The sequence below is a fragment of the Neophocaena asiaeorientalis genome, unplaced genomic scaffold, assembly GCF_003031525.2.
Source record: "Neophocaena asiaeorientalis asiaeorientalis breed wild unplaced genomic scaffold, Neophocaena_asiaeorientalis_V1.1 scaffold345, whole genome shotgun sequence".
In the NCBI taxonomy this organism is placed as follows: domain Eukaryota; kingdom Metazoa; phylum Chordata; class Mammalia; order Artiodactyla; family Phocoenidae; genus Neophocaena; species Neophocaena asiaeorientalis.
Genome location: NW_020175181.1, coordinates 4,043,118 through 4,067,456, shown reverse-complemented (window position 1 = coordinate 4,067,456; position 24,339 = coordinate 4,043,118). Strand labels below are relative to the sequence as shown.

The following is a 24,339-nucleotide window of genomic DNA, read 5'->3' as shown; positions in this document are numbered from 1 at the left end:
CAGATTCTTAACCACTGTGCCACCAGGGAAGTCCCTTATTATTAAATTCTGAGAATTCTTTTAATAGTCTGGATACAAGATAGCTTTTATATTTAAGGTATATTATCCATTGAGATTCTTTATATAGATAAGAGGTCTTTTTTTTGGCATACTTATATCCAATTGTTCTAGCACTGTTTGTTGAAAAGACTACTTTCTCCACTGTACTGACTTTGTACCTTTGTCAAAATGCCACTGACTCTATATGTGTGGGTCCCTTTCAGGACTCCATATTATTCCATTGCTCTATTTGTCATTCTTTATGCCAATATTACACTGTCTAGATTACCCTAACTTTATGTCTTGAAATAAGGTGGTATTAAGTCCTCCAACTGTTTTTACTTTACAAAGCTGTTTCGACTGTTTTAGATCCTTTCCATTTTCATATGAATTTTAGAATCACCTTGTCCATTTCTATAAAATGCCTTCTGGAATTCCGAATGAGGTGGTTCAATTTGAGAACTGACATCTTCACAATGCTGAGTCTCCCAATCCATGAACACAATATATCTCTCAGTCTATTTAGGTTCTCTTTAATTTTTCTCAGTAATGTTTTGTAGTTTTCAATGTATAGACCTTGCCTATCTTTTGTCAGATTTATCAACATCTCATGTTTTTTCATGTTAATGAAAACAGTAATTTAAAATTTCAATTTGCTATTGTTTGGGACTAGTATTGTATTTCCATAAATACAACTGAGTTTTGTAATTGATCTTGTATCCTGCAACCTCACTAAACACACTTGCTAGTTCTAACAGTGTCTTTGCAAATTCCATAGGATTTTCTATGTAGACATCATGTTGTCTACAGATGAAGATAGTTTTACTTCTTCATTCCCAAACTAGATGCCTCTTATTTCTTTCTCTTACCTTACTGCACTTGCTGGAACCTTCAGTATAATGTTGGGTAAAAGTGGACATCTTTGCCATGTTCTTGACCTTAAGGGGAAGCATTTAGTCTTCTGTCATTAAGTATGATGTGAACTGTAGGCTTTTTGTAGATGTCCTTAATCAGACTGAGGATGGTCCTTTCTACTCCTCGTTTGCTTACACTTTGTACTCAGGAATACCTATTGGATTTGTCAAATATTTTTGTGTAACAGACTTCTTAGTCTGTTAATACAGTGACTTACATCAATTGGTTTTCAAATTTTAAACCTATCTTGCATTCCTTGCATATTCAAGCAGGAATAAACCGTACTTAATCACAAGGTATTATCTTTTTAACATATTGGATATAACTTGCCAAAATTTTTATGTTCGTGAGGGATACGGGTCTATAGTTTATTTGGTCTTTTTTCTTTTTTCCCCTTGTAATATCTTTTTCAGAGTAATGCTAACTTTATAGACTAGGTTGGAAAGAATTCTCTCCACTTCAATTTTCTGGAAAAGTTTGTGTAGAACTAGTATTATTTTTTTCCCTAAATGTTCAGTAAAATTAACCAGTGAAGGCATCCAGGCCTGAAGTTTTCTTAATGGGAATGTTTTTAACTGTTAGTTCAATTTCTTTAATAGAAAAAGAATTACCTATTCACATTATACATTTCTTCTTTCATGAGCTTTTTTTTTGTCTTTCAACAAATTTATCCAATTTACCGAAGTTGTCAAATGTATTGGCATAAAGCTGTTCATAATGTTCCCTTACTGTTCTCTTAATATATGTAGAATATGTAGTAATGTTACCTCCTTCATTCTTGTTAATGGTAATTTGTGACTTCTCGTTATCCTGACCAGCTCCACTAGAGATTTATCAATTACCAATCTTCTAAAAGAACCAGCTTTGGGTTTCCTTGGTTTTCTCAATTTTTTTTCCTGTTTACTATTTTATTGATCTGCTCAGATCTTTATTATTTCCTTTCTTTTGCTTACTTTGGGTTTTATTTGCTCTCTGTTTCCTAGTTTCTCAAGTTGGGAGCTCAGGTCAGTGATTTGAGACTTTTCTTCTTTTCTAATTTAAGTATTTAGTGCTATAAATTTCCACCTAAGTAATGCATTAGCTGCACCTCATACGTTTTTATATTTTCATTTTATCCACTTTAATAATTTTTAAACTTCTCTTCTGATTTCTTCCTTGATCCATGGAGTTATTTAGAAGCGTGGTATTTAGTTTCCAAATATCTTTTCCAAATAACCTTTTTTATTGATTTCTAATTTAATTCCACTGTGGTCAAAGAACATACTTTGTATGACTTGAATCCTTTTATATTTAATAAGACTCATTCTGTGGCCCAGAATATGTTCTATCTTGGTGAACATTCCAGTGCATTTGAAAATAATGTGTATATATGTTGCTACTGGGAAAAGTGTTCTATAAATATCACTTAGATAAAGTTGATGGATAGGGTTGTTCAAGTCTTCTATATCTTTACTGACTTTCTGTGTACTAGCCTTATCTAGTTTTAAGAGAGGGATATTGAAGTCTCCAAGAAATTACAAATTTCACTATTTTTCCTTGTAGTTCTATCAATTTTTGCTTCATGAATTTTAAAGCTCTGTTATCAGAAGCAATAAATATTTAGAATTATTATGTGTACTTGATAACTATGAAATAATCTTCTTTAACCCAGGTATCTTTAGCCTGAAATCAACTCTGATATTTATGTAATCACTCCAACTTGGTATGATTATGGTATTTCATGCTTTTAATCTATTTGTAGCTTTATATTTAAAGTGGGTTTCTTGTAAAAAAAAAAAAAAAGAAACTAATTCAAAAAGATATATGCACCCCAATGTTAATAGCAGCATTATTTACAATAGCCAAGATACAGAAGCAACATAAGTGTTCATCAACAGACGAATGGATAAGGAAGATGATATATATATATATACACATACATATATATACATACACACACGGAATATATATATATATATGTATATATATACTACTCAGCCATTAAAAAAATGAAATTTTGCAATTTATGACAATATGGATAGACCTGTAGGGTATTGTTTAGTGAAATGAGTCAGAGAAAGACAAATACTGTATGTTATCAGTTATATGTCGAATCTAAAAAATAAAACAAACAAATGAATATAACAAACCAGAAACAGACTCACAGATATAGAGAACTAGTGGTTACCAGTGAAAAGAGGGAAGGGGGAGAGACAAGATAAGGGTAGGGGATTAAGAGGTACAAACTACTATGTATAAAATAAGTATGCTACAGGATATAATGTACAGCAAAGGGAATATAGCCAATATTTTATATAACTTTAAATGGAGTATAATCTATAAGAATTTTGAATCATTACTTATATAATACTATAAATCAGCTATGCCTCAATTTTTTATAAAGTATATGGGAGGAAAATGAATGAATAAGTTATCTTTTTAAAATAACCTTAAACAAACAAGAAAGTGGGTTTCTTGTAAAGGAACCTCATTAGTGCAGTAGGTAGAGTGTCAGTCTCATCAAGTGGGTTTCTTGTAGGGAGGATATGGTTGGGTCTTACTTTTTTATCCAAAAGACACTCTCTGCCTTTATTTGTGATGTTCAAGCCAGGTATCAGCAAGTGTTTCTGTATAAGGCCAGAGAGTAACTATCTTAGGCTTCTCAAGCCATAAGGTCTCTGGCAAGTATTCAAAGCGGCCCCTGTAGCATAAAAGCAGCCCTAGACAACACGGAAACAAATGGGCATGCCTGTGTTCCAACTATAAAAACTTCATTTACAAAACCAGGCAGTCAGTTTGACTGTAGTTTGTTGATCCCTGGTTTAGGGGATCATTTGCTTTTAATATAATTTATGTGATTATTAATATGCTTGCTATTTACTTTCTCCTTGTCCCACATGCTCTTTGTTCCCTTTTTCCTCTTTTTTTCTCAATTCTTTTGGATTGTGTACAGTTTTATGATTCAGTTTTTCTCCTTGTTGGTTTATCACCTCTAACTATTTGCTACACTACTGCTAGCCCTATATAAACATCAAGGAATATTCCCTCTCTTTCTCCGGCCTCAGGTAGTTTCCTCACACATATGTGCTGACCAGTATTCAGCTAAAGACTGGAAGAGGCTCTTCTGCAGATCTCCAGAGTGCTCTCTCTGTGCAGCTTTCTCCTTCCTGGTACTCTGCCCTGAGAACTTGATCCACCTTGGCCTCCTTACATTCCCAGCAATTCAGGGAGACTTCCAGGTTCTGCCTGGCTTCTTCTTTCCCGTACCACAGTCTGGAAGCTATCCAGGCAACTACAGTGCTCAACATGTTAGTTTCCCATCCTTCACAGATCATTTCCATCGTTTCCTGATATCCAACGTCTTCAAAATTGTTTTTTCAAATATTTTGTTCAGTTTTTTTTCTCCATTGTTTCAGGCAGAAGGGGAAATTCAGTCCCTTTTACTCCATCTTGGCCAGAATCAGAAGTCTCCTGATATTTTAAAACATTCTTTGAAAACCAAATTTTAATGGTTATGTAACAATCCAAAGAAAGATGAACCTTAATTTTTCAAAATTATTGCTCTATTGTTGGAAGTTGAAAGTTCCTTCAAATTTTAACCACTACAAAAAACTATAATGAACATCCTTAGAAGGAGCTATGCTTTCAAGCTGATATTTGTAGCCCAAGCAGCTTTCTGCCACTGGCTTTCCATTTCAGCTTGAAAAAAAGCTAAAAAAAGAGGTAAAATTAAATATAAAGGTCATGTATCCAGCACATTATACTCTAAAATAACTCAGTGATCTTTATGTTTTTTTTAAACACATGCTTCCCACCCACATTCCATCCCCAATTAAAGGGGGGAAAGAATGAATGAATGAATGAAGAAAAGAATTCCATAAAAATTTCCCACTGATCTGAAGGACAAGGAATTTATTCTAAAGAGCATCTGTGGGGACTTCCCTGGTGGCAAAGTGGTTAAGAATCCGCCTGCCAATGAGAAGCCCGTGCACCGCAACGAAGAGTAGCCCCCGCTCACCGCAACTAGACAAAGTCCATGCTCAGCAACAAACACCCGATACAGCCAAAAAAAAAAAAAAAAAAATTTAATAACAAGAAGTTTTTTAAAAAATAAATAAATAAACAATAAAGAACATCTGTGGGAATCCCCTGGCAGTCCAGTGGTTAGGACTCCATGCTTTCACTGCTTAGGGCCCAGGTTCAACCCTTGGTCAGGGAAATGAGATCCCACAAGCCAAACAGAGCAGCCTAAATAAATAGCATCTGCATCTGACAAGGTAATGCTTTTTAAATATGCCTATCATTACAATTCTTTTTAATCATTCTTAGCTTCGAACAGTGTCTAAGTTTATACATAGAATAGAAGTATAAGCTCACAGATTAAAATGAAAAGATATGTCCATATCTTGGATCTTCATCTTTTTTGAGGGGTAGGGGAGTCATCCTGGATCTTATAAGCTTGTGATAAAGGTAGAAAAGTATACATACAATTTTGTATGTAGTCGTTCAGAGACCCTCTCGTGGCCACCAGACTTAAATTCCTTGCTTTAAAATTATGCATGAATAATAGCTACATATTTACCACCAGTTCTTTTATTTCATCTCATATGTTAAAATCTTAAGATTCTCCAAATCCATGAAATTTAAAAGTAACATAAGCATAGCAGAAAAACCCCATATATACTCACTTTGAAGTTAAGACAGATCACAATCCATTCAGTTGTGCCATGTAATATTTGTGGGTTTGTACACAAATTACATAACCTCTCTGAGACCCAATCTCCTTATATCTATAAAATAAAGATATTGCCACCTAGTTTTGCCTTCAATAAAAAGTAATGGCTATTAGAATAAATTGATAAGTATTAATAAAATTAATACAAGCACTACTTTTATGAAGGTATTTCAATGTGTCTATGTTTCTTTTGTATTTTGATGAACAGAAGTATATTAGCTGGGTTTTTTTTGTGGGATCCTCCTGGACCAGGGCACGAACCCGTGTTCCCTGCATCGGCAGGCAGACTCTCAACCTCTGCGCCACCAGGGAAGCCCAATAATATTTTTTTAAAAACTGATTTTTATGGGATGATTTTTCATCCTAAATCATTTCATAAATAAGAAATTTTACTGTATTTACTGGTTCATATCTGCATTATGTTATTATGTCTCCATTTTATAATTTCTATGTGCTCTGAGACTCCTTCAGTTAGTATCTAAGAAGAGGACATTCATAAAATTTACTCACTGGTCACATTTATTAAGAATATGCTCCATACAAGATGTCTATACAGATCCTGTTCTCAATCAGCTTAGAGTCTAAAATACAGGATAAGGATATGTAAATAAGTAATCACTCCAGGAAATAAAAGAAAGGAATAAGTGTCTCAGAAAAGTTACATAGTGTTATGATTCCAAGACAAAGGGATTACTTGTAACTGGAAGGAAATCGGAAAAAACTTTCATGAGCATAGCATTTAATATTCCTTGAAGGATAAGTGGGATTTTAAAAGATAAGCGTGGTTTTAAAAGTGATGCACTAGGTTTTCCTGTATATAACTTACATCTCAACAAAACTGATTTAGAAAGAAAGAATGAATGAATGTACACACTCTCAGCAGAGGCAACACATTTAACAAAGGTACTGGAAGTACCAACAGTAAGACTGAGACTTAAATTGAGAATTGGGACCCATATTCCCTTGAGGAGGGTTCCTTCTAGGCTCCCCTCTCTTTTCATTCTGTATACTGCCTATGTGATATCATTCACCCCTATACACTTATGACTCCAATCAGGTCTTTTACTCAAACTTCTATCTCTGAACCCCCATATACAACTACTATACAATGTCTGCATTTTATCTGGGTGTACCAGAGGTAACTTACATTAACACATCCAAAATTAAACTTAGCATACTGCCCATAAACCTGTTCCTCAATTGGTTTACTTGTCAGATTCCTAACACCCAGACCACAAAAACTCAGATGTCATTCTAGATTTCTGTCGGTCATACATAATTGGTTAGTCACTAAGCCCCCTATGTTCAATCTATGCTGCCATATCAAGTGAATCTTTTTTTTTTTTTGGCCACGCCATGCAGTTTGTGGGATCTTAGTTCCCTGACCAGGGATTGAACCTGGGCCCCAGCAGTGAACACGCTGAGTCATAACCACTGGACTGCCAGGGAATTCCCCACAAGTGAAAATCTTAATTGGTCTTCTAACCTCCATCTCATCATTCCCTTGACCTTTGATACTGCCTATAATACTATACTCTTAAATGCAAATCAAATCAAATCATTTTCTGTCTCAAAACCACCCAGTGGCCCCTTATCATCTAGAGAATTAACTCTGAAATCCTTACACAGGATCAAATGAAGATAGGGAACTTAGTATGACATTTATTTATCTGCAGGACTCCCCGCTAAGAAGCCTTTAGGCATCTCTCAGGCCAGAGCTGCATATCTCCAGCACTGAACACAATTTACACAAAGAAAATATTTCATAAATGGATGTTCAGTAAACGGAGATTCAGTGAGTGGAGAAGTGAGTGAATTTCTCACTACTCCTCCACAGACACTCTACTTTCCAGCCATATTCTTTTTTTTTATACCTTTGTACACTACTTTTCTCAGCCTAAAATGAATGCCCTTTTTAATCTTGTTCGTCTCCAGTGTCTTCACCTCTGTGATCTACTCACACTGTACATATATCTAATACACACCTTATGAAACTACATTACAATCGTCTGCTGCTGCCTCAAGACAAAATTCAAAATCGCCACCTCTATGCTATCTCTACACCTTAATAATCTATTACAATTACCAATAGTTAGATATCTGTCATTCCTATAAAACAGTGAGTTTCTAGATAGGAAGGACTGTGGCTTATTTATTAACTGTTATGGGCTGAACTGTGTTATTCCCCAAAATTCATATGTTGAGACTATAACCCCCAATATCTCAGAATGTTACTGTATTTGGAGTAGACTTTAAAGAAGTAATCAAGGTAAAAGAAGGTCATAAGAGTAGGCCCTAATCTAATGTGACTTGTGTACTTAAAAGGAGAGGAAATTTGGACACACACAAGAGACACCAAGGGTGCATGGACACAAAGAAAAGACCATGTGAATATATGGAATTTAAGGGAAAAAAATGTCATGAAGAACCTAGGGGTAAGATAGGAATAAAGACGCAGACCTACTGGAGAACGGACTTGAGGATATGGGGAGGGGGAAGGGTGAGTTTTGACAGGGCGAGAGAGAGTCATGGACATATACACACTAACAAACGTAGTAAGGTAGATAGCTGGGGGGAAGCAGCCGCAAGGCACAGGGATATTAGCTCGGTGCTTTGTGACAGCCTGGAAGGGTGGGATGGGGAGAGTGGGAGGGAGGGAGACGCAAGAGGGAAGACATATGGGATCATATGTATATGTATAGCTGATTCACTTCGTTATAAAGCAGAAACTAACACACCATTGTAAAGCAATTATACCCCAATAAAGATGTTTAAAAAATAAAAAATAAAAAAAAAAAAAAAAAAAAAAAAAAAAAAAAAAGACCATGTGAGGACACAGCAAGAAGGCAGCCTCCGAAAACAAAGGAAAGAGGCTTCAGAAGAAACCAAATCTGCCGACACCTTGATTTTGGACTTTTAGCCTCCAGAACTATGGGTAAATCAATTTCTGTTGTTTAAACCACGCAGTCTGTGGTATTTTGTTAAGGAAGCCCTAGCAAATTAATACTATAACATATAGCATAAGGTCTGTCACATAGTAATTATTCAATATGTATTACTGATTTGAATATCTCCATCTCAAGAGGCAAGGACTGTCACAGTACTCTAAGCACTCAGCTCAGTAACAGCACATGATACTTACAAATACTAATAGAAAATATGAATGAGTTTGACTGAAGCATAGCCCATAGAGGGCTCCAAAAGCTGAATCTGTGAGCTTTATTCCTAAACAACTGGTGAAAAACAGAAGACTTTGAGAACACTACAAGACTAGGGCTGAAATTTCATCAAAATTAGCTAAATGAGGGTATGTCTGTGAATGCACTTGAGGGCTGGGGGGGGCATGTGGTACAAGACAAAGAATGGGGAACAGTTAAACATAAAATATATCACATATTTATAAGATAGTAATTAGGATCAAATATCTGATACTAGTCACATTTAGAATCTACAAACTAAAATTCTTCTGGCTAACATATTTAATTTTTGTCCACTTTATCCTCAAGGGAGAATCTGGGTAAACACTTAGGCAACATGTACAGCTTCCAGAATGTTGGCTTTTGTCTTCTATGTACATGCTAGTTTTTTTCCCCAAATGGCCAAGTGTTCTGCAAAACAGAACACTGTAAGCTTTCAAATACTCATGGGAGCTTGTAAAAGTAATACAACATTCATGTAATTTCCACTTGCTAAACAACAGACCCTGAGGTTATTTTCCTAATACATAACAAGTTGTTCTGTTGCTAAGAAGAAAAAAAGGGCTCTTGACTGAAGATATGAAAAAATCTGAACAGAGCCGAAATCATGCTTTTGAATTATATGACACTTTTTGCATGTAAAACAGTGAAGAAATGAAGTTACAAGTGTATCATGTCAACTCTAACTGTGAGACAGAGCCATATTCTTTGATTATACACCTGCATTCTGTAGTAAAAGGTTATTATGCACCAGAAATCATTGCTCCTTTCATAAAAGCAATATTATTTCAATGTGGTTATAATTAAGTTACATGGGGCAGGGTTGGGGGAGAATCTGGATTGATCCTTTCTACTGGCTTTTTCTAACTGCTCAAATTCATTTTTCACTATCAGTCCCTAGATTTGTTCCAAAATAGGATTAAATTTTAAATGTGGTCCAAGGAATATACTAATAAGTACAAAGGGTCATTCTAAAGCAAATATGTAGGTACCCACTAAGGAAACAATTTATAAAAAATTAAAGCATAATTTAAATAATAATGATAACAAGAATAAATATATGAATGACTAATCTTTACAGAATACTTCTCACATCTCAGGCACTATGCTAAGGGCCTAACATATTCAAGTTGAACCACATGAAAATGGCAATTTCATAAGGTTTAACCTAATACATTTTCTCATCTAATCCTTACAACTACCCAGTGACAAGAGTACTATAATTATCCCCATTTGCAGATAAGGGAACTAAAATTTAGAGGACTTAACTTGATCAAGTTAAAGAACTAGGAAATAAAACTGGGACTGAAACCCAGGTGTACATCCAAAGCCCAGGCTCTCCTTATCTACTGCATAGTTTCAGTAACCTCTATGTCTTGAAAAACTAACAGGATGAGAGTGTAGGCACTCAAGTACTCTCACACACTGCTCAAGGCCGCTATATAGACACTTGTGCAACTGTACCTTCACCAAGAACGCAGCAAGGGAATCAAAGGAGACTGACATCCAGACCATTCTTTACTAACCAAACTGTGGCCCTGTTGCTGATGCCATCTACACTGAAAAGGAGATTCTCTCAGTCCCACAAAACTGCTATATTGGTTAACAAGTGACCCTGATGCTGCTAGAAGATTTTTTAAATTGTGAGAAAATTTTAACAACACAGTTTAAAAGCCTTAAGAGAGATTATTATACAATCTTTAATCCAGAAATTTCACTTTAAGGAATTTATCTTTAGGAAATAATTAAGGATATACATAAAACTTATGCCATATTCATCAGTGTTATAGTAGAGAAAAAAGCTAAAAAATCTAATATGTCCAACAATAGGGTAGTAGCTACTATAATACATCCATATGATAAAAATTATGTGGTAAAAACACATTAACTCATAACCTTTTCACAAAATATTACATGAATGAAAATGTTTACAAGAGTTATATTTTAGTAAAAATATTATTCATACATGTATTTCATATATAATATCTGTGCATGTGTGTGTGGCAGAGAGAGAGGGAGGGAGGGAGAGAGGGAAAGAAAAGGAGAGAAAACACTAGGTAACAGGATTATAGTTTGCTTTAATTTTCTTTGTTTTTATCCTCATAAATTTTTCTATATGATATACAGTGAAAAGTAAAAAAAAAAAAAAAAAAAAAAAAAAAAACCTAAACAACAACAAGATATAAATGTCCTGATGCAAAGCTTAAAAACTGTTAGATACCAAGAGTAGCTATACAAAAGTTCATTCTGCCTCTTCACTTGGAATTAAAGTATGCAATTTACTGTGGTCTAAACTAAGACAAGAAATACTTAACTTCATGTAGAAATGAGAAATCCAAGTCATTCTAACAGGTGGCCTGAGTTAAGAACCACTGCCCATAAATACAGACATAAAGCAGAAACTGAATTCTGAATATCTTTAGATAACTGAAAGTTTGCATTAATTTTTTTAAAAATAAAAAGCATCTTGGGCTTCCCTGGTGGCGCAGTGGTTGAGAGTCTGCCTGCCGATGCAGGGGACGTGGTTCGTGCCCCGGTCTGGGAAGATCCCACATGCCATGGGGCGGCTAGGCCCGTGAGCCACTGCCACTGAGCCTGCGCGTCTGAAGCCTGTGCTCCGCAACGGGAGAGGCCGCAACAGTGAGAGGTCCCCGTACCGAAGAAAAAAAAAAGAAGAAGAAGAAAAAAAAAAGCATCTTACTTGTACATCATCTGTTGAAGAAACAGAATTCTCAACAGAGTGAGAAATAGAGTAATGACCCCTGCCAGCTGGGAAAGGGCCTGGCACTATCAGCCAGGCCTTGGTGTGTTCATATGAAATATAAAAACAATTTTAGGGACTTCCCTGGTGGTCCAGGGGTTAAGAATCTGCCTTCCAATGCAGGGACGCAGGTTCCATCCCTGGTCGGGGTACTGAGATCTCACATGCCTTAGGGCATCTAATCCCACGTGCCACAACTACTGAGCCCGCACGCTCTGAAGCCCATGTGCCACAACTAGAGAGAAGCCCGCACAAGGCAACGAAGATCCTGTGTGCTGCAATTAAGACGCGACACAGCAAAATAAATAATTTTTAAAAATGAAAAATAAAAAAAAAACATAAACAATTTTACAGAACACCACTCTGTGACCATGATGGATCAAGATAAAAACAAGACCACTCCATAATCATGTCTGAACACAGACAAAAGTATGAACACTGTCCTAACCACAAAAATAACCAAATATAATCCTATCCTGGGTAAGAAGAATGACTGCCACTTCTTTACCAATCACAACTTTAGCCTTGCTCCATTCTTCTTGCCTTCCAGGTTCTTAAAATACCTAGTGCCCAAATTATTCCCACTTCCTAAGAGCATCTAATCCACTGCAAAGCCCTACTTCCTTAAACCCTCCCCAAAATCACTTAATGCTAGCTCAAATCCTATATGGCTCTCCATGATATACATTCTCCTTTATTACAGTGTATCAATAAATTCATCTTGTTTAACTACAGATTATTCCTGGAGGTCTCCCCTGGAGGGCATTAACAGAGTTGGGACTACAGATTTGAGTACAGGGTGGGATTAAGAGTAAAATAATAAAATTATATAAAAATACATGCAGTCTATAGAACAGATAACATCTACCTAAAGGGGGTCTTTTGATAAGTAAACTTATCCACAATAAGTTTCCACAAATTCGAAATTACCAGTGTTTATCAGCACTGGTAATGTTGACTAAATAAATAAATCTTAAATCCTCAACTATTCAGTTTTCCATTTTACCTGAAAAAAATAAGAATCTAAGTATAGAAAGTGAAAGGTAAATCAAGAAACTAAACCCTGAACACAATATTAGAATAATAAAATCCTCTAATCTAAATATATTATCTAATAATAAATGAATTAGCAAATATTATATATAGGATGGATAAACAACAAGGTCCTACTGTATAGCACAGGGAACGACACTCAACATCTTGTGATAAACCATAATGGAAAAGAATATGAAAAAGAATATATATATATGTATAACTGAGTCATTTTGCTGTACAGCAGAAATTAAACACAACATTGTAAATCAACTATACATCAATAAAATCTTTTAAAAAAGAATAAAATCCTCTAATTTAAATATATTTAGTAATTTAACAAATGAATTTAATAATTAAATATTTAAGTATATTATTAGTTCCTCATCAAGAAGTTGCTAAATACAGTAATATGTCATTAAGATTAATTTATCTATGTGAAATATAGGCAAGCTTTATATAAATTTTAAACTATCTTCTCATTGATCACCAAAGTCAACCTTGCCCAGTGCATCCTTACCTCCTGGGTCCTTATCTGGATTGTACTCTAAAGCATTGCTACAGATGAGGTCAATATCTTTCAGGAAATCCTTAGCAGTCAGGTAATTATGCTTATCAATTTTAGTGATTACTGTTGATAAATCCATTGGTTCCTTGATTACTTCAAGATAATCTGAAACCTAAAACAGGATATTTTAATGAAAATTACTTCTGATATTTCATATAATCTACTCATAAAAACATAAAACAAAACCATACAGTTATTTTAAAATTAAATCTAGATATCTAGGAAATAATTACAGATAAGGATAAAATTATAGAGCAATTTATGCCACTAAAGATACTATGTCATACTTTCCATGAAAAGCTTCAGTTTCAAGTCACATCTAAATCAACTCTGAAAAGTTTCTCATCTTGAAATATGAAACAAACTGTCAGCTTTTTTTTTTTTTTAAATCCTTTGGATACACCTGAGAAGAAAATGTATTGGTAAAAATACCCAATAAGCATCAATAAATGTTACCTCAAGAAAAGAATTTTTTAAGGAAAATAAAAAGAAACAGATTTTTTTTTCTTATTAGAGATGTTCTCGGGTAAATCTCTTTAAAATCTCTAAACAAAAAAATTATCTGTCTTTTTCAGTTTTCCAGGATGAATCGTTTCATGGAAAGAGTTTTCTGCTCCTTTGGATTCATTACAAACATTCTGAGTCAACTGTATAACAAAAGTAAGTATTGCTTTCATGACTAGAAAAAATTTACTGGCCTTGTCCCTAAATATAAACAAATCTACAAGCAAAAAATACATTTTGCTCAGTGTGATTTTCTGGGAGATAACCCAAAATAGAGATATTGGTCATGACTGCCCAATAAATTGTATGTTTTGTATCATTTGACCAATAAGAAAGCTCTTCCAACCTATATATCCACAGGTATACCTTGTTTTATTTGCACTTGCCTTTACTGCGCTTTGCAGATATTGCATTTTTTTGGAAATTGAAGGTTTGTGGCAACCCTGTGTTGTCAGATAATGGTTAGCATTTTTTAGCAATAAAGTATTTTTTAATTAAGGTATGTACATTTTTTGTAGACATAATACCATTGTATACTTAAAGAAGACTACAGTATAGTGTCCACATAACTTTTATATACACTGGGAAACCAAAGAATTCATGTGACTCACTTTATTGCAATATTCACTTTACTGCAGTGGTCTAGAACTGAACCCACAATATCTCCAAGATGTGTATGACTGTATTGTCTTCCTTAATGCAAATCTCAAATCAAGTAATTAGGTCTGACATAAACACAGTCTTAGAAATGTCTAATTAGTCCGGGACCAAATTCTGGGAATAGGGTAATTTCTGTTCTATGAAACTAAAGGCTAATTTTCTCCATTGCAGATGGCACTGATGCTTTTTGGGGATTTTTTTTTTTTTGGCCTCGGCATGTGGGATCTTGCCCAGCCAGGGATCAAACTCATGCCCCCTGCATTGGGAGCATGGAGCCTTAACCACTGGACCACCAGTGCAGTCCACTGATGCCTTTTTAAAAATTTACATACTGAATATATATTCATATGAATAAATACACATATATGCATATACAAAAACATATGCACATATATATACATACATATTATTTATATGTTTTTAAATTTTTAGGTAGATGTGTGTGCATGTTTTATTTTTCATTCTCTAGGAGCTAAAAAGCCAGCCAATCTCCTTATAGGGGAGACAGTGGAGCTATACTCAACAAGGAACAGTTCAGAAGGTATTAGTTGGATCCTTGGCTCTGACAATTGACATGTATTGTGTACACGTGGAAAACATTTTATAAACTTTTGCACTATAAAAATTTATATTACTAAAGACCATAAAATTTTAGCACCTATGCTTATTTAAATTCAACACTTATTTTCTAAACTTTTGTTTCCTCTGCAATTTGCTTTGGAATTTGATAAAGTTTTTAGACATTTCAAATTCATTATTTTAATACAAGTTTTTGTGTTTTAGGTTATCAAAATGTTATCTTAGTTTCCCCTCTCTATCTGTCCCAGAGACCCCTAAGTTTTCAGCCTTAAAAGTAAACAAAGAAGCAGTAGCAAAATTAACCTGAAAAAGAAAAAAAGGAAAAAGAGAAAACATCACCCTAAAATTAAAGTTTTAACTGACCAACATCTTCTATCCCCTCCCACTGCCTTACCATCATTTATAAAACTTTCAGTCTATCACAGATGGCATTTGAAATCTGACAATCTCTTCTGGTTAGACAGAAAAAGTTTTCCTGGACAAAGTCAAAACTGGTTCACTCCCAGCATAGGAGGCTGATTTGGGGGCAAGTCCTTATCAATTAAGTGTCAGAGTTCTCATACCCAATTTGAAATAAAAATTTATAACAATCTTTAAAGTGGGCTGATGGTTTTAAGACTTTCTGAAAATACCACGAGGGAAAAAATATGCTTCACAAATATAAAATATGTATATTAATTGCAAGAGCAAATAGGCAAGTCCTGTTATTCCAGGAGAAAAAGATTGACAGCTGTGCTACAAAGAATGTGGACTTCGAATTTTAAGAAACATTGAGTGCTGGCTGCGTCACTTGCCAATAAGCCTCAGTTTCTTCAACTGCAACATAATAATGAGGTTGTGGGGCTGCTGAAAGGATCAAATGGCTAAAACTGTGTATTGTGGATAAACATACAACTAAAATTAAACACAGTCCCTTTATTCCCAAAAAGGGGAGGTGGGGGGAATAGATATTTTCAGGTTTTCCAAGGGGAAAAAACATAATGCTAGTTCACAGGCATAGATGAGGTAATGATTCCAAAGGAATCTGCTCTGATCCAAGAGTACAGATTTCACAACGAGGACACAACATTAAACTCTGCATCACTTCATAATTCAAATGTAAAAAAAGATGAAGAAAAAAATTAAAACTAAAAACACCAAAGCTGTTCAAACATGGAGTCTGAACTATAAGAAGAATGCCAGTAAAGACTGTATTATGTGCATCCACACACTATATTATCCCAGGATAAAACAAAACAAAATAAAATTTATTCTACAGTATTACAGTAGATTCCAAATGGAAAATTTCTTTTCTCATCATCACAAACCATGCTCCCACAAGGACACAAAACAATACACATAGAAAGTGAGAAATTTTCCACTCGGAGCAGAGAAAATTCTTGGAGAGAAAAATAACAGGCTGTGCTTATAACCTCATACAGCATCTTAGTCACAGACATTTCCAAAATATGAAAGACAAATTTCAGGTTTCTTAGCTACCTCTTTCAGTAAGGTATACACAATTTGGGAAATGCCAATTTTAATTGTTATTGATTGGTTAATACCAATATTCTTTTGGAGAGCAGGATTTATCCTGGAATAAAAATAGTCTAGTATGGACATTTCACTAAAGTAACTTTTAATCCTCTTCTTAAATGAAGAGTAGGAGATCACAGAGATCAATACTAATCAAGAGGACATATACAAATTGTCATTAATTTCATCCAAAAGTCACCAGATGTTTGCTGATGACACTGGTAGTTATCACATGGATTAAAATTTTACAGGCTAGGGGTAATATTCATCCATGCCTTTGTTTTTTTCCTTCCAAAAAAAGATGTCAACATTTTTTTCTTTTAGCCAGTTCAACTTCACTGTTTGCACACTACTGAAACAAGACCTCTTCAATATCCACCGGTTTGCTGAAGATGTTAAAGCGTTTATCTGTGGCCAGCCTCTTGGTTACATCCCTGAGAAACAACCGCAACTCTCTTAAAGTATTTTCCTCCTGGTCCTCCATCCGAATTTTTTCTGATTCTGATAATTGACGAGGTGGAGAAGGTAGTGCAAGTGGAAGAACTTCCATAGCACAAAGACCTAAAGAAAGTAGAAGAAAATGTTAAGATTCCAACATGGCAGGGTCAGGACCTCAATTACTTTTCTGACACTCTCTCAAAATGTTTTTTTAAGAAAAGGAGAATTCCAAATACATGTGAACCATGTGAATTCAGCAGGTAAAAATTTGAATGGAAACCAGAAGTACATTAGGGAATAGCTTTACTTTTATAAAATAACTTACAACAGGACGTCTTTAAAGCACAAATGATATGATTTTAAATAATTTGATTCTGAGATATTATTTACATACAACTTTAAGAAAAAGATTTCAAATCAACATAAATATCTTCAGGTGAAGTACTTGTATACTGATTTGCTGAAGTCAACCTTATTTAAAGACTGTTGCCTTATATGCATGAAATTTAAATGGGCAAAGAATAATTCTTTGATCCTTCCCATTCCCAAAGACTTCTGATTTTAGACAAGTCTCCTACCCTCATATTCTTACTACAACACAGTTGGGATAGTAAATGGCACCTGCAGGGAGTGGAAAAAAAAAAGTAGTAACTAAAAAAAGAATCCCAAAGACATGAAGAAGATGGAAAACCCAGGCTTAAGTGTGATATATGAAATCTATGGTATTCACTATCTACTGTAAAACAAACAAAACATCTTCTTAGAAGGTAAAGTATTAACTTGCCTAACCATAATGCTCTCTAATTCCTTAAAAGATTTTCCTGAGGGCTTCCCTGGTGGCGCAGTGGTTGGGAGTCCGCCTGCCGATGCAGGGGACGTGGGTTCGTGCCCCGGTCCGGGAGGATCCCGCGTGCCGCGGAGCGGCTGGGCCCGTGAGCCATGGCCGCTGAGCCTGCGCGTCCGGGGCCTGTGCTCCACGACGGGAGAGGCCACAACAGTGAGAGGCCCGCGCACAGCAAAAAAAAAAAAAAAAAAAAAAAAAAAAAAAAAAAGATTTTCCTGATATCACACTGAAGCTCAGGATTAAAATCCTAAGTATTCTCGCCAATTTCTCAATAGCCGCTAAGATGAAAAATGAAAGTCAACAGGAGCAACTCAAAAAGAAAAAGAATTATGTTCAGCCTTAACATAGAAAATTCAGATCTACGGGACTAAAATATGACTAGGAACATGCAAGATACTTTATTAAAATGAATCATTTTAATAATGAAATATTTTAAATGCTGTTATTTAGATTAACAGAAGGCAACAACCAATAATCAGAAGGTATAACTTCCATGTTGAATATTCCAAAGTTTCTGTGGGGAAAACCCCACAGCTGTAGTCATTTGATAGATGTTCATCTTAAAAGCACTGAGAAAATGTGAAAAGGAGCCACTAAAGGACAATAAAATTATTAAAGTATTGGATAATATAGGCACTGAAAAACAAAGTATTGGATAATACAACCACTGGAAAACAAAGAAGTATGAAAAAGCAAGGAGTTGGCAGGGATGGGAAATGTATTGTTCCTTTAAGAACAGCTACGAGAAACATAAAAAGCAGAACAAAAAGAAAGAGGCTTAAATTTTTTTTTAACAAACAGGACTGCTACTTTCTAGAAGAGGATGAAAGATTAAGCAAGGGGATCTTATCTTTTTGCACCTTTAGTATTAGGAAAAGAAACTCTCTTTTGAATGACTTAGCATGCAGTCCTTACTTAAGTCAGGGGACTGAAAATCTAATTTTGAGGCCCCTCTTAATGCTATTAGGCCCAAATCCAAGAAAAGTCTAATGCTTAAAGAAAGCCATGATAGATTTCCATGTGCCTAGCATAATATATCTAACATAATAGGTGCTCAATAAATATTTGAAAAATCAATCAATAAATAAGATAAACCAGAAAAGGCAAATGTTCTAACCAGTTCTTGGCCCAACAAAACTACCCTGGCCCAGAAAGCAATAAGCACAACACCTGTTGTTCACAACCTGATAGTTCGAGTCCTTAGTACTTAAAGTGACTAAAACACAGCAGAACCAAAGACTTTCTATGACTTTTTGAGCCTCAGAATGTGAAATCTACCAGAGCATCTGGACTGAAGTGATAAGGAGACTACATAAACAGTCACTCATTAGTAAAGCTTTAACAATGAGGCTGTACTTCCCAATCTCCTCAAGTCAGGTAAACACAATGGCCACTTCCACATGTGTTCATCTAAAGTTAAACAAAACCTGAAAAACTGTCTTCATTTCCACAAAGAAATGGGTTTTTTAAAAAGATGACTCCAAGATAGGGTATCTCTTAACTCCAACCCACCCATTTTCCTAAAGGCTTTAGGAACTTTACCAGTGTGTTTCCTTCGTGGTGGAGCCATTGAGGCCTGATTGAGAATCAGTTCTTGGAAAAACTTTCTTCTGTCCTCTTCAATAGGCCTTTGAATATACAAGACCTCTTCGTACTGTATTCTAAAGATACATTTAACCTACACACATACACACACACACAAAGACATTAAATATTTAGAGAATTAAAAGCTTACATATTATACCAAATTATAATTTCTTCAACTTCGGTACCATTTTCAATGTTCATTGAACATTCATGCGCGGTTAAGGTTAACCTAGTCTTAGCCTATGCTGTTAAGAGGTTCAACCTCATGGAATAAACAAGAATGAAAGAATGATCCAGTTGCTCAAGTCATTAATAAATTATACTATAATATAAAAAAGGATAGCTGATTGTAATAGATGGCAACAATCTCAAAGAGCTGTTGCATAAGAGCTGAAAAGTAATTATCTACAACCTATTTACAATAGAGAGCTGGGAGGATGCTAACAACATTGCCTTATCTTAAGTGGTTTCTGTGTGCTTCCTATCCACTAACTTCCCTTCCTGGGCTCTTTCCCTACTAAGTCTATTCCACTGTATCCTCTGGAATCCTGATTTCATTGCAGAAAAACTATACCTTCGATCTCACCAAAGAATGCTCCACAATGACACCACCTTCCATGCAAAACTCCCAAGCAAAATTAAGCCAGTCACGCTCATACCCCTCAACTCCTTCCAGTTAGTGATTGCCACCTCTCCTTTGTTCACCTGCTCTATAAAGACTTTGACCCCAGATGTCCCCCTTGCAAGATATGCTGTTTAAATCCTCTTTACATCATCCACATTTGTTGATACACTTTATTTAATTCATATGTTTTCCTAGAAGGTCTGTTTCCTACTTCAAGATACTGAACTCCCTGATAACAGAACTCATCTGTTTTCATATACCTCCTACCATGCCTGGTACCTAGCAATGCTTAATAAGCATATACTGAATGAATAAAGCTTGTCATTTTGTTACCCAGACCACATCAAATTGGAAACTGCAAATAAAAAAGGGAAAAGGTCACTAATATGGAAATAAGTACCAACCATGACAGTGTGGAAATACTGGATTAAAATTTAAAACATCAGATTCTAGCCCAAATATAGGTACATATTTCTGGTAAACTTTGGACAGTCCATTCAATTTGTTACGTCTAGCCACTTACTGAATTGCAGACTGTGAAATGAAGAATTACTTAAATATTATTTTAATCTTTGTAACAATGAGGTAGGTACATAGGGAGTCCCTCATTTTACAGATGAAAAAACCTAGGCTTGGAAAGGTTTAAGTAACTGGCTTGAGGTCACAAAGTGAATAAATAGAGAAGACTAGATTATATAAGCTCTAAAGGTCTTTTCTAACTCTAAAATCCTAAGACAGAGAAGAGACAATGAAAAGTAGCCATCAGAATTCAATATTTAGATGGGAAATTATTTACGTCAACCCAAAGCCAAATCCTTAAAGAATTTACATAAAATTTCACCTTGTGACCTTTCGATATTGTCTTTGAAGACTACCTTTATGTAAAAACCCCTCCAATTCTTCGATCTATACTTTGCTGGCCTTCCCTTGAAAGTTCTGGCAAGCAAATTTACCACTGAACATCCATCACGTGTCAAATATCCTGCCAAACACTGCAGTTAAAACTTGAAGAAAACAGGCTTACTGCCTGCTGTCAAGTCTCTTCAGTCTCATAAGAAAGCATTATGATACCATGTCAGAAGTGTTATAACAGAGGTAGTGAAACAGAGGAGACCCTGCAAGGGGCATGGGTGAAGAGGCATTAGATAAGATATAGCAGAAAATGCTAACATTAACTGGGTCTTGAAAAATAAACAGAACACAATACCCTAGAAGTACCAGGATTTTGTTTAAGGGTAGTAAAACATTTAATTTCAGTTTTAAATATTCCTCCTTCTGATCATTTTTCAACATTGTGTTGAACCTGGTAAATGTAAAAGCATACCAAGAGCAAGTCTACAATAATCCCCCTGATATCAGCCTTCCTGATTATTACCAACAGCTTGTTTTTCTTTAAATTCACTCCTATCTTCTGACATTCCCAGCCTCACACTTCATACTGCAACAAGACAAACCTCATATAATTCCCTGAACGAATCATATTCTCTTTCACACTGGTTCACAACAGTCTTTATAGATGTTATTCACTCTTTCCTAAACTGTTTTTTTTTTAACTCTCCACTCAAGCCAGTGCTTTCTGGGTGATGCTTTCTCTGACTTTCCCAGATAAACTTACATACCTTCCACTATCTCTCATTAAACTTTTTTTAAGTTCAATAATTTTTAGTGAGTTAATTCAGCTGTGCAACCATCGCAGGTCAGTTTTAGAATATTTCCATTACCTCCAAAAAGTTCCCTTGTGCCCATTTGCAGTCCATCCACACTTACACTCCCAGCTGACAACCAATGATTCGGTTTCTGTGTCCAGAAATTTGTCTTTTCTAGAAATTGCATATCATAGAATTGGTAGTCTTTTGTGTCCAGTTTCTCTCACTTTTAGCATAATATATTGAGGCTCACCCACACTGGAGAATGTATCGGTAGTTCACTCCACTTATTGCTGAATAACATTTCACTCTATGTATATACATGACATTTTGTTTTGCCAATCACCAATTAATAAATGCTTGGGTTATTTCCACCATGATTAACAATACTAGAAGTAACACTGGCACACAAGTTTTTGCGTGAACGTATGTTTATATTTCTCTGGAGTAGTTACCTAGGAGTGGAAATGCTGAGTCATATCATAAGTTTATGTCTAACACCTTAAGAACTGCCAACTTTTCCAAAGTGGCTATACCATTTTACAATTCCACCAGCAATACACAAGGATTCAAGTTTCCTACATTTTTGTCAACACTTGGTGTTGTCTGTCTTTGTGATTATAGCTATCCTAGTTGGGCATGCAGTGGTATCTCATTCCTGAATGACTAATGATATTGAGAATCTTTTCTCATGCTTATTACCCTAAGAATATATATACTCTTTGGTAAAATGCCTATTCAACTCTTTAGCCCATTTTTAAATTGTAGTTTTCTTTTTAAATTTGTGGTAAAACGGTCATAAAAAAATTTGCCATTTTAATATTTTTAAATTGTACAGCCTGTTGCATTAAGTGTATTCACATGGTTGTGCAGTCATCACTACCTATCTACCTTCAAACCTTTTCCATCCTCCCCAACTGAAACTCTACCCATTAAACATTAACTCCCTACACTCTCCCTTTCCCCAGGTCCTGTCAACCACCATTCTACTTTCTATCTCTACGAATCTGACTACTCTAGGAACCCTGTATAAGAGGAATCATACAATATTTGTCCTTTTGTGACTGGCTTATTTCACTTAGTACAATGTCCTAAGGTTTACCCATGCTGTAGTTACTCTTGTTGTAGAATGTGTCAAAATTTCCTTCTTTTTAAAAGCTAAATAATGTTACACTGTATGTATATGCCACATTATGTTTATCCATTCATCTGCTGATTTCTATCTTTTGGCTACTGTGAGGAATGCTGCTAAGAACATGGGTATACAAACATCTGTTTGAATCCCTGCTTTCACTTCTTTTGGGTATATACCCATAAATACAATTGCTGGATCATATGGTAATTTTGTTTAATTCTTTAAGAAATCACCACACCAAACCATTTATTTTCAACAGAGGCTGCACAATTTTATATTTCCATCAGCAATGCAGCAAGGGATCCAATTCCCTCACATCCTAACCAACACTTGTTATTTTCTGTTTTTATGTCAGTAGCCATCCTATTGGGTATAGAGTGATATCTCATTGTGGCTTTGATTTGTATTTCCATAATGATTAGTGATGTTCAGCATCTTTTCATGTGCTTTATTGCCATCTGAGTATCATCTTTGGAGAAAATCTATTTAAGTACTTTGCCCATTTTTGAACTAGCTGTTTGGGGTTTTCTCTGTTGCTGAGTTGTAGGAGTTCTTTATATGCTCTGGGTATCAGCCCCTTATCAGATATATGATTTGCAAATATTTTCTCCCATTCAATGTATTGTCTTTTCAATCTATTAATAGTTTTATTTTTGATGAAGTCCAATTTATCTATTTTTTCTGTTACCTGTACTTTTGGTGTCTCATCCAAGAAATCACTGCCAAATCCAATGTCATGGAGCTTTTCTCCTATGTTTTTCCTAAGGGTTTTATAGTTTTAGGTTTTTTGTTTTTTTAAAAAAATTTCTTTATTTATTTATTTATTTTTGGCTGTGCTGGGTCTTCATTGCTGTGTGTGGGTTTTCTCCAGTTGCAGCGAGCGAAGGTTACTCTTTGTTGTGGTACGCAGGCTTCTCATTGCAGTGGCTTCTCTTGTTGCGGAGCACGGGCTCTAGGCACGTGGGCTCCAGTAGCTGCGGCACACGGGCTCTGTAGTTGTGGCTTGTGGGCTTAGTTGCGCCGTGGCATGTGGGATCTTCCCAGACCTGGGCTCAAACCTGTGTCCCCTGCGTTGGCAGGCAAATTCTTGTTTTTTTTGTGGTACACGGGCCTCTCACTGTTGTGGCCTCTCCCGTTGCGGAGCACAGGCTCCAGACGCGCAGGCTCAGCAGCCATGGCTCACGGGCCCAGCCACTGCCGGCATGTAGGATCTTCCCAGACCGGGCCACGAACCCGTGTCCCCTGCATCGGCAGGCGGGCTCTCAACCACTGTGACACCAGGGAAGCCCAGCAGGCGGATTCTTAACCACTGCGCCACCAGGGAAGTTCCTATAGTTTTAGGTCTTATGTTTAGTTCTTCAATCCACTTGGAGTTAATTTTTGCACAGAGTATAAGAAAAAAGTCGAATTTCATTTCTTTTGTATGTGAACATCCAGTTTTCCAGCACCATTTGTTGAAAGGACCATCTTTTTTCCTGATGAATGGTATTCACACTTATCGAAAATCATTTGACTTAGTCTCATTATTATGCTGAAAGAGTTTTTAATACATCCTGGATATAAGTGTTACCAGATATGTG

General features: G+C 35.6%; 1 protein-coding gene across 3 annotated transcripts in view; it reads right to left on the bottom strand.

The window, feature by feature from the left end:
• Nucleotides 1-13,097: 13,097 nt before the first annotated feature.
• LOC112412789 (ATPase family AAA domain-containing protein 2B-like) overlaps nucleotides 13,098-24,339 on the bottom strand; it is a 113,150-nt gene continuing 101,908 nt past the window's right edge. Inside the window, exons 20-22 of one of the 3 annotated variants that reach the window (XM_024764504.1) lie at nucleotides 19,309-19,444; nucleotides 16,849-17,045; nucleotides 13,098-13,338 (exon numbers count right to left, since the gene is read on the bottom strand). In XM_024764504.1, coding sequence (XP_024620272.1) covers nucleotides 13,138-13,338; nucleotides 16,849-17,045; nucleotides 19,309-19,444 — 534 coding nt within the window. In that variant the 3' untranslated portion in view covers nucleotides 13,098-13,137. Of the gene's footprint in view, nucleotides 13,339-16,759; nucleotides 17,046-19,308; nucleotides 19,445-24,339 lie in introns of all 3 variants that reach the window. The other 2 variants (XM_024764505.1, XR_003005859.1) reach the window with 2 other exon arrangements.